This window comes from Phocoena phocoena, chromosome 2, assembly GCF_963924675.1.
Source record: "Phocoena phocoena chromosome 2, mPhoPho1.1, whole genome shotgun sequence".
NCBI lineage: Eukaryota > Metazoa > Chordata > Mammalia > Artiodactyla > Phocoenidae > Phocoena > Phocoena phocoena.
In genome coordinates this window covers 83,113,322-83,132,719 of record NC_089220.1, presented here as the reverse complement: position 1 = coordinate 83,132,719, position 19,398 = coordinate 83,113,322, and the positions used below count along the sequence as shown (strand labels likewise).

The following is a 19,398-nucleotide window of genomic DNA, read 5'->3' as shown; positions in this document are numbered from 1 at the left end:
TTATGGGATTTGATTTTATTGTGATTGCACCCCTCCTACCATCTCACTGTGGCGTCTCCTTTGTGTTTGGATGTGGGGTATCTTTTTTGGTCAGTTCCAGTGTCTTCCTGTCAATGATTTTTCAGCAGTTAGTTGTAATTCTGGTGTTCTTGTAAGAGGGAGTGAGAGCACGTGCTTCTACTCCGCATCTTGAATCAATCTGTCAACATCTTTATTGGAGTGTAATTGATTTACAATGGTGTGTTAGTTTCTGCTGTATAACAAAGTGAATCAGCTATACACATATCCCCATATCTCTTCCCTCTCGCATCTCCCTGCCTCCCACCCTTCCTATCCCACCTGTCTAGGTGGTCACAAAGCACCAAGCTGATCTCCTTGTGTTATGTGGCTCCTTCCCACTAGCTATAGGCTTTACATTTGGTAGTGTATATATGTCCATGCCACTCTCTCACTTTGTCCCAGATTACACTTCCCCCTCCCTGTGTCCTCAAGTCTGTTCTCTAGTAGGTCTGCGTCTTTATTCCTGTCGTGCCCCTAGGTTCTTCATGACCATTTTTTTTTTTTAAGATTCCATATATATGTGTTAGTATGTGGTATTTGTTTTTCTCTTTCTGACTTACTTCACTCTGTATGACAGACTCTAGGTACATCCACCTCACTACAAATAACTCTATTTCATTTCTTTTTATGGCTCAGTGATATTCCATTGTATATATGTGCCACATCTTCTTTATCCATTCATCTGTCGATGGACACTTAGGTTGCTTCCATGTCCTGGCTATTGTAAATAGAGCTGCAGTGAACACTGTGGTACATGACTTTGTTTGAATTATGGTTTTCTCAGGGTATATGCCCAGTAGTGGGATTACTGGGCTGTATGGTAGTTCTATTTTTAATTTTTTAAGGAACCTCCATACTGTTCTCCATAGTGGCTGTATCAATTTACATTCCCACCAACGGTGCAAGAGGGTTCCCTTTTCTCCACACCCTCTCATTTATTGTTTGTAGATTTTTTGATGATGGTCATTCAGACTGATGTGAGCTGATATCTCATTGTAGTTTTTTTTTTTTTTTTTTTTTTTGCGGTACGTGGGCCTCTCACTGCTGTGGCCTCTCCCGTTGCGGAGCACAGGCTCTGGATGCACAGGCTCAGCGGCCTTGGCTCACGGGCCCAGCCGCTCCACGACATGTGGGATCTTCCCGGACCGGGGCACAAACCTGTGTCCCCTGGATCGGCAGGCGGACTCTCAACCACTGCGCCACCAGGGAAGCCCTCATTGTAGTTTTGATTTATCTAATGATTAATGATGTTCAGTATTCTTTCATGTGTTTGTTGGCCATCTGTATGTCCTCTTTGGAGAAATGTCTATTTAGGTCTACTGCCCATTTTTGTATCGCGTTTTTTGTTTTTTTGATATTGAGCTGCATGTGCTGCTTGTAAATTTTGGAGGTTATCTTTGTCAGTTGCTTCATTTGCAAATATTTTCTCCCAGTCTGAGGGTTGTCTCTTTGTATTCTTTATGGTTTCCTTTGCAGTGCAAAAGCTTTTAAGTTTCCTTAGGTCCCATTTATTTATTTTTGTTTTTATTTCCATTTCTCTAGGAGGTGGGTCAAAAAGGATCTTGCTGTGATTTATGTTTTAGAGTGTTCTACCTATGTTTTCCTCTAAGAGTTTGATAGTATCTGGTATACATTTAGGTCTTTAATCCATTTTGAGTTTATTTTTGTGTATGGTGTTAAGGAGTGTTCTAATTTCGTTCTTTTACATGTAGCTGTCCAGTTTTCCCAGCACCACTTATTGAAGAGGCTGTCTTTTCTCCATTGTATATTCTTGCCTCCTTTATCAAAAATAAGGTGACCATACGTGTGTGGGTTTATCTCTGCGCTTTCTATCCTGTTCCATTGATCTATATTTCTGTTTTTGTGCCAGTACCGTACTGTCTTGATTACTATAGCTTTGTAGTATAGTCTGAAGTCAGGGAGCCTGATTCCTCCAGCTCAGTTTTTCTTTCTCAAGATTGCTTTGGCTGTTCAGGGTCTTTTGTGTTTCCATACAACTTGTGAAATTTTTTGTTCTAGTTCTGTGAAAAATGCTAGTGGTAGTTTGATAGGTATTGCATTGAATCTGTAGATTGCTTTTTGTAGTATAGTCATTTTCACAGTGTTGATTCTTGCAATCCAAGAACATGGTGTATCTCTCCATCTATTTGTATCATCTTTAATTTCTTTCATCAGTGTCTTATAGTTTTCTGCATCCAGGTTTTTTTGTCTCCTTAGGTAGGTTTATTCCTAGATATTTTATTCTTTTTGTTGCAGTGGTAAATGGGAGTGTTTCCTTAATTTCACTTTCAGATTTTTCATCATTAGTGTATAGGAATGCAAGAGATTTCTGTGCATTTATTTTGTATCCTGCTACTTTACCAAATTCATTGATTAGCTCTAGTAGTTTTCTGGTAGCATCTTTAGGATTCTCTATGTATAGTATCATGTCATCTGCAAACAGTTACTGCTTTACTTCTTTTTTTCTGATTTGGATTCCTTTTATTTGTTTTTCTTCTCTGATTGCTGTGGCTAAAGCTTCCAAAACAATGTTGAATAATAGTGGTGACAGTGGGCAACCTTGGCTTGTTCCTGATCTTAGTGGGAATGGATTCAGTTTTTCACCATTGAGGATGATGTTGGCTGTGGGTTTGTCATATATGACCTTTATTATATTGAGGAAAGTTCCCTCTATGCCTACTTTCAGATTGGCTGTTTTTGAAAAATTCCTCCTTGTTTAGTTGACTGAATTCCTAGGAAATTTCCCAGGCAATGATATGAATTAATAATAAAGTGATTAAGAATACATTTTTACAAGGTTTCCACGAAGACCACTGGGGTGGAAAAAAGCAATGTATAAAATGCAGTGCTGCGGCTTCCCTGGCGGGAAGAATATACCTGCCCATGCAGGGGACATGGGTTCTAGCCCCGGTCCCGGAAGATCCCACATGCTGTGGAGCAACTAAGCCCGTGTGCCACAACCACTGAGCCTGTGTTGTGGAGCCCATGAGCGACAGGTACTGAAGCCCACAAGCTTGGAGCACATGCTCCGCAACAAAGAGAAGCCACTGCAATGAGAAGCCCGCGTACCGCAGCGAAGAGTGGCCTTGGCTCACCACAACTAGAGAAAGCACATGCACAGCAACGAAGACCCAATGCAGCCAAAAATAAATAAATAAATTAAATTTATAAAAATAAATGCAGTGCTTAAAGTTAGAGTAATAATTTATGTAAATTTTAGCAGGAAAATTTAGTCTGTCAGTTATTTCTCTTGGATCTCAAAGCAAATTTTTACTTGCTTGGAAATATAACTTATAACTGGAATCATAATAAAATACAGTATCAATTTTGAAATATCTGAAACTGTAATTTGATGATGTATCTTTAGGTTACTCATTAGTTATAGAAACATTAAACAGAAACTTAAGAAACTTTAAGCAAGGTAATTATATAATGATAGACATAGTCCATCTCTATCTGGGAATACTCATTGACAGAATTTTGAGGGAACAGGAAACATTAACAGATTCCCCAATTAAAGGAATAAAAATGATCTGACTTTCTTTTTGTATGTACAGGATTGGAAACCATGTTGGAATTTTTAAAAATATCGATGAATATAGTTGCCTTCTTTTCCCATGTTTAAACTTTTACTTCTCTTTTATTAGTCTGCAAAAAATGGTGAAGCTTTACAAAGTAATGAGGAGATGGAAAGTACAAAAAACTTTCTAGCTTTAACTGCTGCATCAGAAGAAACTGTTGGTGAGTAAAACTGATTCGTCTTTGTTTTTATCTCAGGGTCATAGAATATTTGGATTAAAGTAAAAGTCCCAATTCAGTTATCTTTTCTTTTTCATTGTGAGTTTAATTCTTTAGAGGAAATGATCACGTTGGATAGGACTATATGGAACTCCTCTGAAGTTAGGTATGTTTCAGAGTCTTCTAGTGTTTGTGTCTCCTCAAGGGTGAGGAGGATAAGGCAGTGAAAAATCAGGAAATAGACAAAGTATGTCTTTGCCTTTACTTCCTGTGACTCTTAGGTGCCTCTACACACCCAGTTTGTACAGTCCTCTGATTGCCTGGGATTGTCCCATGAGGTGTCTCACTCAGGCCTCTGCAACCTTTCATAAAAATCCGCTACTGATTTGTCCTTTCCCTGTTCTCTCATAGTTCTGGTTTATGAGACCAGCCAGTTAATTCTGTGCATATGTTTCTACTTCCCCCACTTGTGTGTATGTAACAGCTGACCCTTGAACAACATGGTGGTTAGGGGCACTGCCCCTGTGCAGTTGAAAATCCAGGTATAACTTTACAGTTGGCCTCTGTGCCTGCAGTTCTGCATCCATGGATTCAACCAACCAAGGATTGTGTAGTACTGTAGTATGCATTTACTGAAAAAAATCCGTGTATAAGTGAACCTGTGCAATTCAAACATTATGTTGTTCAAGGGTCAACTGTGTATTTGTGATTCGCCTCCTCCTCCTCCTTCTTTTCCTTCTTCTTTTCTTTCTTTTTCTTCTTCTACAGAAGTACTGTGGAATCATATAACTTATTTTAATTTACTTAGTAATGAATGTTTTAGTGATTGGGAAGACATGGATTTTTTGGCAGGACACTTTTGAAATCCTTTAACTAACATCATCTAAATGGTCATATAGTATTTCTTGGGCATTAGACTGGCTCTAAGTAGGGGTCCCAGGAGTGGGATTGCTGGATTGTATGGTAGCTCTGTTTTTAGTTTTTTAAGGAACCTCCATACTGTTCTCCATAGTGGCTGCACCAATTTACATCCCCACCAACAGTGTAGGAGAGTTCCCTTTTCTCCACACCCTCTCCAGCATTTATTATTTGTAGACTTTTTGATGATGGCCATTCTGAATGGTGTGAGGTGGTACCTTGATGTGGTTTTGATTTGCATTTCCCTAATAATTAGCTATGTGGAGCATCTTTTCATGTGCCTATTGGCCATCTGTATGTCTTCTTCAGAGAAATGTCTATTTAGATCTTCTGCCCATTTTTTGATTGGTTTGTTTGTTTTTTTGTTATTGAGTTGTATGAGCTATTCGTTTATTTTGGAAATTAAGCCCTTGTTGGTCACATTATTTGCAAATATGTTCTCCTAGTCTGTAGGTTGTCTTTTAGTTTTGTTGATGGTTTCCTTTGCCGTTCAGCATCTGTATTTTAGAATGCAGGAGCTAAATGCTAATTTCACCACTGAGGCATTTCTAAGAGGCCACACTTGCTGTGCTTGACTCTGGAGCAAGGACTGTAAAACAGGCCACTCTGTAAAGGGATCCATGGTGGCCTTTTGACATTAGCCTTTTGGTCACAGAGTTCACTACTGAGTGAATTTTAGGCCTTAGAGGGAAAGACTTGTTTTCAGCTGGCCTTTCTTCACGAACAAATCTGAACTATCAGATACATTTAATTTTAAAAGCCCATGACAGTTCCATTTGGTTAAATCTATGGAGCTCAGAGTTGTATCTCTGGAGTCACGTGACTACTGTAGGCCCTGTAGACATCTACAGTCATGCTAGATTAGTACTAATACTCTAACATGGAAACTTCTTAGACTCCATGATCTGGAAGCTGGAGTTACCAGAGGCTTGGCCAGAGAGAGTCATTGCTTTAAACATTACCATGTCAGAGTTTCAATTTTCAGATTTCGAATTCTTAGTCACTTATTGTGTACTGGCAGTGTTTATCGTGTGCAGAGCAGATAAGATGTGAGAGTAGGGTCAGTGTGAAAGGAAATGGGGATCAAAGATGCTTTTGGGTAAATCAAGGGTCTGTCGCCCTTCATTCTTGCTGCTGTCTGTCTTGATTAGCTCACGCTTGACTAGTTCACCAGAATGAAGAGACAACACTATTGTACTCCTGGTTCTTCAGATTTAATTAGACTTTTTTGGTGGCTGGCCTTTCATAGAAGACAGGTTCCTTAATGGAATGTCTTGCTGGCTCTTCACATCCTAGGCATGTCAGCAGTCACATATATATCTGGTCTTTAAAAATCTTAAAACCCAAAAGAGATAGCATTTACTATAAACTACATTATTAGCCTAATTATACATTTTTTTAACATTTGACATAACATAATTATTACCTTATTCCAAAAGAGGTAACTTTTGGAATCTTCAGTTTATGAAATGTGTTATTAGCAAGTATGAAAGAAATGTATGAAAGAAAGGCATAGAAATGAAAGAGTCCAATTTTACCACCTAGCACTGATTTTTGATAGTCTCATATTTCTACTATTACAGCATAGCCGCATATCATGAAATGTTGTGACACTGCTTATATCTGTTGCGTCCTGAGATTAGTTTCTTTCCCAGGTTATTCACTGAACTTCAACTACCCCTCTTAATTAAAAAAATGTAAAAATTTTAAAAATTAAAAAATTATTTTGATCAAGCCTATGGATAGCCATAAATTTTAAAGTAAAGTGTTTCTTATAAGGCTTATTATGAAGACAGAAATCTTTTGCTCTCTTTTCCTCCATGATCATTTTTTTCTTTGTTCCCTGGAAAGCTCAAAGTCCTTGTAAACTGTCCAGTAGGTGGCAGCATCTAGTTAAAATAATACTTTAAAAGCGTCTCTTCAATTTAGAGCCAGGCTTATTTGGACTTGAACTTTAAACACAAATCTATAAATACCCAAACCTACTTTTTGCTGTTCTTATTTTTTTCCTTTAAACAAAGGGAGAAATCTTAGGATGAGTGTTCTATCTTTATTTCTCCCAGTCATTTCCTTAACTTTCTTAACAGTAACTCGAGGGACTTTGGGCTAGTGGCAGAATGGCAATTTCCAATCTGTTTTCCCACCCCCTAAACACAAAATACATCCTTTGGGGATGTTATAGTCCCTTTATAACATCACAAATAAACAGTAGCAAAAAAAAAAAAAGAAAAGATACTTGTGTATTTAGTTTTATTTATAGGAACTAAACACAAATGGGGCGTTGACTCTATGAGAATGATAAACACCACATTAAACTGATTTCTTTTTAAACCACATTTTGACTTCATAAACCAGAGATAATATCCTCAAGTACTGAGGTTTCAAAGTGGACGGTATTGCACTTGCTAGAGATTTCAGAAGTATTTTAAAAGTCTGTCTCACAACATTTTTGAGGGATCACTTTAAAGCTTTTCTAGAGGAATGTGAAAATCATTTACCACACCAGGAGTTTTCCCTTAGTTTTTAGCATTTATCTGATGGATAGAGGTAGAATTCATTACTCTCTGAGACGAATATATCTAGTGATAGGATTGCTTGTTCTCGGTGTTTTGGATAGAGGTTATTCTTTTTTGCCTTTGTCACTTTTGCCCTTGTGTTTCCAGCTCCAATGTATAAGTACATGTAAGCACAAAACAGTGGCACTTTAATCAATCAGATTTCTCAAAATTTGCAAATACCTCTTTCAAAATGATTTTCTGTGAAATTTAGGAAAATGTTGCTTCTGCTCTTGCATGTTAAGATTAAATATTCCAAGAAAATTTGGTAGTCTCTTTCTGCTGTGATTTGCAGAGGACTTGGGGAGAAAATCACGTAATTGTGCTGACTGGTACAGCTAAGGATTTTTGGGTTTTAACCTCTGTTATATTCTCAGTATTGCTTAGAAATTTCTCTTACATTCTCCAAAGTGGCTCTTCCAAATTGTTACTGTGTATTTAACCTCCCATCCTCTTATGCAAGTCCTTTACCCTGGCAGTCTTAGGGTTCAGAGAAAATGCACCAACTGGTTGGGAGTCCCTTCCAAATTCTTGCTTTCTGTCTCCAAATTGCACTCTGACTGTGCTCCTCTACCCTCTTCCCTCTTCCCTTAGATGGAGGGCAGGTGCTCTTCTTCTCCAAGGCCAAAGTCAATAATGTCCCATCTCCTTCACTCTACTCCTGCCTCCTGATCCATCAACTTTTCTGTCTCTTACCTAGAGCATCTCTCTTGTCTCCTCTGGGTCCTTCCCTTCAGCTAACCAGGCTTAAATGTTCTGGCCCTAAAACAGAATCGAAGAGCCATCAAACCAACAAAACATACAAATAAAACCTCCTCCCTCGGTTCGTCACCCTACTCCCAAACAGGTACCATTTGGTTTCCCTCCTCTCCTTAAAGGTCAGACTTCTTGAGAGAATAGTCTGCACCTACTAGTGCTACTTGGTCAACTTCCATTTACTTCCCAACTGTATTTTCTCCTATCACACTACAGAAACTACTTCATCAGTGGTCCTCCTAAATTCTATATCTAGTGACATCCTCCCAATTTTCATCCTATTTGATGCCTCTGTCGCATCTGACACAGTTGACCACTCATAGAATAGTAACTTTGTTTTTTTTACTGGATTCATTATTTCCTGCTGGTTATCCTCTCCCCCTCCTTATTCCCCATGGTTGAAACCTATTTCTTCTTTTGTATATTTTCGCTATCTTGGTTAATGGTTTCGTCATCCACCCAGTCTTTGTGATGGCTCATTGTATGTGTCATTTTGACTGGATCACAGGATGCCCAGATGTCTGGTTAAGCATTATTTCTGGGTGTATCTGTGAGGGTGTTTCTGGAAGAGACTAGCATTTGAATTGGTAGACTGAGTGAAGTGAATACTGTCCTGATTGTGGGTGGGCATCATCCAATACTTTGAAGGCTTGAATAGAACTAAAATGTAGAGGGGGGAAGGATTGGCCCTCTCTCTGCCTGACTGTTCGAGTTGGGACATTGATCTCCTCTGGCCCTCAGTAATAATTATTTTATTTATTCTAATTACCTTTAGTTGTTTGCTTTGAGTCTTGTTAGTTTATGATCACTTGGAAATAATATTAATTTTTAACACTTATTCCTATTCTGAGAACGTTATAAGGACACAGTGTTGAAATTTATTCAATGTATTTCAATATCTATTTAACGTATTGTAAAGCTTTTTCTTCTTGACAAACTTAATTAATGTTTCAAAATTAATAGATTTAAATACTAAATTAGTCTTTTATTCCTAGGTTAATGTATTTCTTGGTTATGGAGGATTATTATTTTAATTTAGTACCAGATTTGAATGGCTGAATTTATTCAGAATTTTTGCCTCTGTATTTATAAGTGAAATTAGCTGTGTGTTTGTGTGTGTGCGTGTGCCCATGTGCATGTATGTCATGGTGTAGCAGGTAGAGGTGGGGTTGGTGGTGGTTGTGTGTATGCTTTGTCAGTCTGTTAGCTTCATAAAATGAATGGGGCTAGCTGTCCATTTATTTCTAAGCTTTGAAACAGTTTATATAACATGGGGATTATTTCCCCCAAATTTGAAAGATTTCACTGGAAAAACCATCTGGTTCAAATAATTTCTTGGAGGCAATTCTCTGATTCTTTTCTCAGCTTCTTTCATATTTACTACTGTATTACAGTTTACTAGTCTTCTGGAGTCAATTTTGGCAATATGTCCACGTCATTGAGATTTTAAAGTATCCATTTCACTGAGATTTAAAATTTTACTAATAAATTAGTAAATTAGTAAAATAAATTAGTAAATCATATAGCATTCAAAAATGATAATTCTCCTTCTTATTGTTTATATGTCCCATTTCTTATTTCTAATTTTGTTAATTGTTTGTTTCTCTTTTTAATCTGGAATTTTTGTAAAGTTAATTTTTAATTTTAGCACAGTTTTAGATTTACAGGAAAAATATGAAGAAAGTACAGAGATTTTCCATATACCTGCAACGAGTTTCCCTTTTATTAAGATTAGTATGGTACCTTTGTTACAGTTAATGAACCAATATTGATACATTATTATTAACTAAAGTCCATACTTTATTCAGGCTTTTAGTTTTTACCTGATGTCCTTTTCCTGTTCCAAGATCCCATCTAGTATACCACATTACGTTTACTCATGTCTCCTTAAGCTACTCTTGGCTACGCACTTCCTCAGACTTCCCTTGTCTTTGATGACCTTGGCAGTTTTGAGGAGTACTGGTCAGGTATTTTGTAGAATTTCCAGCAGTTATGACTTATGTCATGGTTTTCACATGATTCGACTTGTATTGTATGTTCTTGGGAGGAAGACCATAGAGTTAAAGTGCCATTTTCATTACATCCCATCATACTATCAGTATAACTTATCACTGTTGATGTTAACTTTGATCACCTGGCTGAGGAAGTATTTGTCAGGTTTCTCCACTGTAAATTTTCTCAATAGTTCACCTTTTCCGTACTGTCTTCTTCAGAAGAAAGTTACTATGCGCAGCCCATACTTAAGGAGTGGGGAGTTATGCATCACTTCCTTGATGGCAGAGCATTTACATAAACTATTGTGAATTATTCTTTATTATTATTTTTACATTTTATTTATTTATTTTTAAAATTTGGCTGCTCTGGGTCTTCGTTGTGGCTCTTGGGCTTCTCTAGCTGTGGCGCGGGCTCAGTAGTTGTGCTGCATAGGCTTAGTTGCCCCGCAGCGTATGGGATCTTAGTTCCCCGACCAGGGATTGAACCCCTGTCCCCTGCATTGGAAGGCAGATTCTTAACCACTGGACCACCAGGGCAGTCCCATTGTGAATTATTCTGCATGGGGGATTCATCTAGTCTCCTTATTTATTTATTTCACTATTGACTTGTGGATATTTGTTTATACTTTGGATTATTTCATTGCTCAAAATTTTACAGCTTTGACCATTGGGAGCTTGTTCAGTTGACTCTTGTGTCCTTTTGTCATATTTCCTCCACTGTGAGTTTTGTTTTGCTGTTGTTGTGAGCACTTCCTCACTTTCTGGCTTCAGACTCATCTTCAATGTTTCTTACCTGAGTCCTAGAATCAGCTGTTTCTCCAATCAGCTGGTTCCTCTTATTGGAGAATGATACTAGAAACCAGATCTGGGTGCTAGGTGTGCTTGCTGTTACTGGGGAGTTGTTGACTGTAGGCCTTCTGAGAAAGGAAGTATTTGTGTGTATGCTAACCTGTTACACACTTATCTATAAATATCTCTATGTGTAACCATCTGTATCTGTATTAGGCTAAACATAGGTTCATACTTAGGTCTCTGACTTTATTACCCCATGGATCATTCTAGCCTTTTCTCTTGCTTATCTGTAACCACCACTCGAACAGTGAAACACCTGGCTCTCATCAAAGGCCATCCATTTACTTCATTGTTCAATTCTACTGTATGTGTGTAGTGATATCAGAATTGTTGACCTGTACCCCACAGGACATAACCTCATCAACGGAGTACAGAGCTCACGTGCAGTTTCTGTTGCCTTTAGTCTTGCAGAGTCTACTCATTTCCACAGTTACTTAAAGTGAGCATTTTTCCCTTCACCCCCTCCAGTGAAATTATTTCATACATTGATAACACAGATTGTTTTATCAAATTCTGTATTTTATCCTGGGATTCTGTGACATCCTAAATAATCTTTTGAAAATTACATACATTAAGGTTCACTCTCTGTGCTGTGAAGTTATAGGTTTCCAAAAATGTATAGTGTCGTGTGACCACTGTTACGGTATAATACAGAATAGTTTTACCACACTTAAAGATCCCCTCTGTGGATGAATGGATAAAGAAGATGTGGCACATACATATAATGGAATATTACTCAGCCATAAAAAGAAATGAAATTGAGTTATCTGTAGTGAGGTGGATGGATCTAGAGTCTGTCATACAGAGTGAAGTAAGTCAGAAAGAGAAAAACAAATACTGTATACTAACACATATATATGGAATCTAAAAAAAAAAGAATGGTCATGAAGAACCTAGGGGCAGGGAATAAAGACACAGATCTACTAGAGAATGGACTTGAGGACACGGGGAGGGGGAAGTGTAAGCTGGGACAAAGTGAGAGAGTGGCATGGACATATGTACACTACCGAATGTAAAACAGATAGCTAGTGGAAAGCAGCCACATAGCACAGGGAGATCAGCTTGGTGCTTTGTGACCACCTAGAGGGGTGGGATGGGGAGGGTGGGAGGGAGGGATATGTAAGAGGGAAGAGATACAGGGATATGTGTATATGTATAGTTGACTCACTTTGTTATAAAGCAGAAACTAACACACCATTGTAAAGCAATTATACTCCAATAAAGATGTTAAAACAAACAAACGAAACAAACAGGTCCCCTGTGTGAATCGCCATTGAACTCTCCCTTCTTCCCCCAAACCTCTAGCCACCACCGATTTTTTTACTGTCTCTCTAGTTTTGCCTTTTCCAAATGTTGTATAATTGGAATCATTCCGTATGTAGCCTTTTTCAGAGTGGGTTTTTTAACTTAGCAATATACAGTTAAGATTCATCCATGTCTTTTTGTGACTTGATGGCTGATTTCTTTTTGTCACTAAATATTTTTCTATGGATGTACCACTGTTTGTTTTTCCCTTCATCTATTGAAAGATATCTTGATTGCTTCCAGTTTTTGATGAATACGAATAAAGCTGCTTTAAACATTAGTGTGCAGATTTTGGTGTGGACATAAAATTTCCATTTTGGGGGGTAAATATGTCGGAGGAGGATTGCTGGATCATACAGTAAGTGTTTAACTTTGTAAGAAACTGCCTGTCTTCCAAAATGGCTCTACCATTTCATATTCCCACCAGCAAAAATGAAAGTTCCTATTGTTCTGCATCCTTGCCAGCAATTGGTATTGTCAGTTTTTTGGGTTTTAGCCATTCTAATAGGTATATATTGATATCTCATTGTTGTTTTAATTTGCATTTACATTTCCCTAATGACAAAGGGTGTTGAGTATCTTTTCAGGTGCTTGTTTGTCATATATATATTTTTACTGAGTTGTCTGTTTAGGTCTTTTGCCCATTTAAAAAAATTGGATTGGTTGTTTTCTTGTTGAGTTTTAAGAGTTCTTTGTATATTTTGGATACAACTCCTTTGTCAGATATGTGTTTTGCAAATATTTTCTCCCAGCCTGTGGCTTGTAATTTCCTTCTCTTAACAGTATCTCTTGCAGAGCAGATGTTTTAAATTTTAATAAGCTTAACTTACCAATTTTTTCTTTCATGGATCATGCTTGTAGTGTTGTATACAAAAACTCGTCACTAAATTGAAGCTCATATAGATTTTTATCCTGTGTTTTAGAAGTTTTATAGTTTTGTATTTTACATTTAGGTTTATAATCCAGTTTGAATTAAGTTTTGTGAAAAGTATAAGGTCTGTATCTATGTTCTTCTTTTTTTATTTTTATTTTTTGCATATGGACATCCAGTTGTTCCAGCACCATTTGTTTAAGAGATTATCCTCTCTCTATTCAACTGTTTTGTTCTTTTGCTAAAGATTAGTTGACTATATTTTTGCAGGTCTATTTCTGAACCCTCTATTCTGTTGCAGTGATCTATGTGGCTATTCTTTTGCCACATAGATTCTTTTGCTATCTTGATTACAGTGAGTGTTTTCTCTTTTTAAAATTATACTTGAGGATTTTTCTTTTTATACCTTTGTGAGCCAGTTTTGAATTTCTTTGCTAATTCTAACAATTATCTTTATTTCTTTTCTTGAACTTGTTATTGTTTTCTCTAGCTTCTTCAGTTAAACTAGTTAAGCTCATTTTATTTTCTCTTAAAATATGTGTCTGCTAGGGCTGCCATAAAAAAAATACCACAGACTGGGTGGCTTAAACAGCAGAAACTTATTTTCTTACAGTTTTGGAGGCTAGAAGTCTAAGATCAAGGTATTGGAAAATTTGTTTTTTGGTGAGGTCTCTCTTCCTGGCTTACAGACGGCCACGTTCTCACTGTGTCCTCACATGACCTTTTCTCTGTGCACAAGGGAAGAAGAGGAGCGGGGTGAAGATATCTCTGGTGCCTCTTCCTCTTCCTGTGAGGACACCAGTTCTATTGGATTAGTACCCCACCTAATAACCTCATTCAACTTTAATTACCTCCGTAAAATACAGCCACACTGGGGGTTAGGGCTTCAATGTATGAATTTGGGGGGGGGGATTACAGTTCAGTCCATAACAATATAAAAGCCCCATTGCTATAAATTTGTTTCTGCATATAGATTTAGCTTTGTACTACATTCTTTGTTGTATGGTATCATCATTATTCTCTACAGGTTGTTATTGTACTCTTATTTCTTCATTGACCTTATAGTTAATTAGAAATTGGTGCTTTTCCCTTGTTCTCCAGGATTTTTTTTAAGCCCTCTGTTTTAAAAGTCAATGTGGAAATCTATAACACTGTGGGCATTGTTTTGATATTTTGAGTTTATTGAAATTTCCTCTGTAGTCTAATAGGGTGGTTCTAAATTGTAGGGGACATTTGGATGTGTGCATTTTTGGTTGGTGTCATGATGTGCAGTGGGAAGAGGTCAGTTTCTACCTAATCGGGGCAAGTGAGAACTTCTGGTTCTCTTCTATGCCACAGGCCAGTCATGCCATTGTGTGTCATATGTTTCTCTCTGTGTGTGTGTTGGGGTCGGGAGGAGAGAGAGAGAGGGAGAAAGAAAGGGTGAATATATTAGGCCCTGTCTTCCTCTAAATATGCCACACTGCCATTGCTGCTTTGGAGCTGTCAGGGGTAGGTGTGGAGCACTATGTGTGGAGTCTCCTCCCAAGTTCCAGGTATGCAGTGAGGCAGAGCCCACAGAGCTCTGGTTTTCCCATTCTCTTTGGTGATCTCTATCCAACTCCAAGATTTCACCTCTAATGGGATGAGTGCCAGGGAGCAGCCTCACGTGTGTGTCACTTGTGTCTTTGCAAACTCATCCCCTCTGATGTTCTTCTAGGTCCTTCCCATTGTCTGGGATGGGCTTTCTTCTGTAGGTGGCAGGAAGCAACTTAAATCAATCCTGCAATCTTCCTCTTTTAAGACTCTTGTTAAAAATTGCGCTGAAAACTTTTGAAAATTGTAAAGCACTATAAAATTGAAAGAGTCTTTCATTCAATTTAAAAAAAGTTAATAAAACAATTGTGCTCAATCTTTCAAGGTCTGGCCCTTGATCTCTCAAGGGAGACTTATTTCCCCCAGATGAATGTTTGTAGTGAGGAAATTTGAAAATTTTCCTATTAACTTCTAATTTTGATATAATTTCAGACTTGAAGTCTGAAAAGTATGAAGAATTCTCAAATACCCTTTACACAGATTCTCCAAGTGTTAACATTTACCACATCCTCTGTCTTCCTGTCCACAAGAGGACACACACATGCACACAAATCAGGAAATAAGTATCGATACAGTACTATTATCCAATTGACAGACTTTCTTCATGCTTTGCCAGTTGTCACACTAAAATCCTTTCTAGCAAAAGAAAATTCAAGATAATGCATTGCATTTAATTGTCATGTCTCTTTAGTCATTCTTTGTGTTTTGTGACATTAGCATTTTGGAAGATTATGGGCCTGTTATTTTGTAGACTGTTGCCCAGTTTGGGTTTGTTTATGTTTCCATATATTGGGTTCAAGTTATGCATTTTTGGCAGAAATCCCACAGAAGTGGTACTGTGTTCTTCTCCATGAATCGTATCAGGAAATGCATGATGTTGATTGTTCCGTCACTGATGATGTTAACTTTGATCATTTGATTAAGGTGGTGTCTGCCAGGTTTCTGCCCTGTAAAGTAACCATTTTTCTTTTTGTACTGAGTAAGTTATCTCATGGAAGGATACTGTGAGGCTATTATCCTGTTATTCTTCAAACTTTCACCCATGAGTTTTATTATCCATTGATGATTCCTACCTGAATCAATTATTATTATGATGGTTACCAAATGGTTATTTTCTAATTCCATCATTTCTTCTACATTAATTAGAATGTTTTTTGACTATAAGGAAGAGCTTTCTAATGGAGGACTTTTGGAATTTAGAAAATGCTTTTTCTCTCCCAAGTAGTTGAGCTCCTGCAGTTGAATGTCTGCCTTTTACAACTGTTGTCTTTTAAACTCAAGACTGAGCTATGAGGCCTTTGTTCTAGGCTGTACCCATCTTCTGTCTGAGGCAATGACTACCCTGCGACTATGGGTGAAGAGCCACAGGGTCACACGAATGATTTCAGCCTAGGAAAAACCCCTGGGTTTAAAAGCTTCAGTATCACCTTGCTATAATAGTTTTTAGTATTGTAAGTTCTCATATTTTTGTGTCTTTCTAGGTACTTTAGTTTAAAATTGAGTGAAACTGCTATTAAAGAGGAATTATGTGATCAAAAATAAATATATTACCACTTTGGATATGTGATGCAACTTAAACCAATAACAGAACATTGCCAAATTGCTGACTCGATGAGCCTGCTTTAATGAATATTTTAAGACCCCTAATAGTAGTGGTTGCAAAACAATTAAAGTTTGAAAAGAACTTTAAACCTTTTTGCTTTTTGAGTAGCTTACCCCTCTCCCTGCAAGGCTTATACCACTAATTTGCTAGATTAACTCATCAAAGATTGTACAAGGATTATGGTTGTAATGTCAATCCTGGTGATGCCAGATTATTATGAATTCCAAATTAGGGAATTGGATTGATGAATTTTTTTTTACTGTCAGAAGTTGTACGTTATGAATTTGGTGGTGTTTGTGTGTTAGGGTGAATGTATCTTGCCTGTATTGTCTCCGAGTAGATGCTCGAATCAGGTTTGTTTCAGAGGTAGGTGATGAATCCTGTAGTGTCTTCAAGACTTGTCATGTTTTCTTAAGCAAAAACATTTCTGTGCCATAACCTGGCAGATTCTCTCGTATTAAGGCAAAGTGATATTTATTTATGTTAGCAGTTTCTTGTAAATATACAGTGTCTGAAGTAGCTAGTAGAACATGAAACAAATTACATTAAACAAAAAAAGTTAAAAACCACAATTTCCTAATTTCTTTATGGGTATTATCCCAAGAAAATAAATAAAAGAAAAGAAGGCTAACTGCTAAGTGTCTCCCCAGTTTTCTCTCTGAAACACATTCTGTTATTTTAATGACTGACCCTATATCTGAAATCTAAACCTTGGGGATCTAAAATAAAAAATAAAAACACAAAGTTATGCAGTGTGCACATTCTCCATATTAAGAATATTAGACTTTGGGGTACATTATCTCCAGTTAATTAATGTGATATTTTAGTGCACCCTTGTACATCCTCTTTGCACAGAAGTTCTAGGGAAATTCTGTTGATTATCTTGATTGCTCTGTTTTGAGTGGCTCATGTGTACAAAGATGATTATCATTTCTACCTGAAAGTGACATTGTCTTTTTTTTTTTTTTTTTGAAAGTGACATTGTCTTAAGAAACATGTGTGGAGGGAATTGAGGAATATTGCAGAGAACATTAGGTCTTATCTTTTTTAAAACAACTGTTCATATAAACAATTCCTTATTTATTTTGTGTGTATTAAACATGTGATTTTTAAATCAATAGATCCTTCTTGCTATGAGCACGAAGATACCTTTTTCTCTGTGTTTCACACTCAAGTCCCTCCAGAAGACTATGAAAACTGTATACAGAATGTCAATAAAGGTATGTGATTTTACATACTGTCACAAGAAGATACTAGCAGTATGTAGAAATATTCACAGATGAAACGATTTGATGTGATTTAATTCAGTGGTGAGTGGAAGTAGGTGAGGTTATAGATGAAACAAGATTGGTCATTATTGAAGTTAGTTGTTGAGGGTTCATTATACCAGTCTTTCTACCTTTGGATTGAAATTTTGTATAATAAAGAGCTAAAGAAGATCTGGCTGTGAGTAATGGAAACCTAGCTTTAAGTGAAAAAGAAAATTTATGGAAAGAATCCTGCTGGTAGACAGCTTCTTTGATTCCCAAGAGCATATCCTGTGGCTAGTCATTGAGAGGGCAATTCAATTCCTAAATCCTAGAGAAGAGACCAACTGATCTGTCTTGGGTTAGGTGCCCACCCTTGGTTCAACCAACTCATCCAACCTAGCAAGGGTTGGGGTCACTATAAGAACATGGCAGCCTCTACCCTGGATCACTATCAGGATGGAGAGAAGAGGACACTTCTAGGGAGATAATTCCTACCAGACAATCTAAGGTTTAATCCTACAATTTATTAAAAGTATATTTTAAAGAAACTATTATAAATGTAGACAGAGATGCATTTAATTTGATTTATTTTAATGTTGTATTGTTTAAGAGAATATGAAACTTCAGCTGAATGAATAGACTTCATATTTCAACTTAAAAGACTGTATACAATTTGGATTATGGGAAAAAGTTATATATTTTATACCTAAGAAGGCGACTCACCAAAAAAGTAACTCATACTTTAACTATTGATAGTTTATTAAAAAAAATCATGTTATTGATTAAAGAATAAAACCCCAATTATAAAGGATAGAAAAGTAAAACTTTTCTTTTGTCTGAAAAGAAATTAAATCCAGAGATCTCACCCTTTTTCTTGTTCTTTTCAGCTAGTGTTATCAACATTTATTCTTTAATTATTAAATTTGTACTGAATCTTTGATAATAAGCTGTAAATACACCAATTGAAGTAACCTCTCTTATAAAACAAAGGTAACTTTTAAGTAAGCCTTGTCTGCATTGAGCTACTGGCTAGTGTTTTTTTCTGTTGGACTTTAATATGGCAATTTATCCTATTTTGTAAGGTGGACTCCATTTGTCATTTAAGAAGACTCTTCTTAATGTGTATTTTTAGAGCTTTAATGAAGGATTCACATAATTTTTAAAAAAATGCTTTAAATGTGACTACAATGAAAACAAGATATTTTATAAAGGGGATAAGAGTCCACAAGTATTTTTCTTACTCTTGTCTTGAGTACTCAGGGTCTGAACAACTCAGAGGTTGACTCAAATCTCTTTTCAAAGATTGAGAAAAACTGATAAATTGCAATGGGTTTTAGGGGTTTGTGCAGATAGGATGTGGAACATCCAGGACACTTATGCCCAGACTTTGCTTAAAAGACAGGTTTGAACAAAAAGTTTATTGTTCTGAGAGGGTGATGGCAAATTAATAGAGTAGCGGGTAATGACTCTAGTCTTTAGGGAAAGTTTTATTTCATATAAAGACTAAAATAAAATATATTTTAAAATTCCCATGACATCAGAGATCTCTCCTTTACTTATATCACTTGAAGTTCTTTTTGTGTTTCCCATGATTCCAAAGGAATCAGCATAAGAAGTTTGATACAGGATAATGAATAACAAAAGAAGTTTTATGAGAACTTCATGGAAAATTATGGGAACACATTTATCTTTTTAAGAATAAATCTCTGGGGAATTCCCTGGTGGTCCAGTGGTTAGGGCTCTGCGCTTTCACTGCAGGGGACACGGGTTCGATCCCTGGTCTGGGAACTAAGATCCTGAAAGGCGTGTGGCACAGCCCAAAAAAAAAAAAAAAAAATCTCTATTAAGTTTCTGGATCTGGAATTTAGAAGTACTTCTATGTGTGTTTTATTTCTTATATATCCTAATATATGCTTAAGGT

General features: G+C 36.9%; 1 protein-coding gene across 1 annotated transcript in view; it reads left to right on the top strand.

The window, feature by feature from the left end:
- FSIP1 (fibrous sheath interacting protein 1) overlaps positions 1-19,398 on the top strand; it is a 201,115-nt gene that overhangs the window by 17,444 nt on the left and 164,273 nt on the right. Inside the window, exons 4-5 of the mRNA XM_065872620.1 lie at positions 3,708-3,801; positions 17,349-17,447. Coding sequence (XP_065728692.1) covers positions 3,708-3,801; positions 17,349-17,447 — 193 coding nt within the window. The remainder of the gene's footprint in view (positions 1-3,707; positions 3,802-17,348; positions 17,448-19,398) is intronic.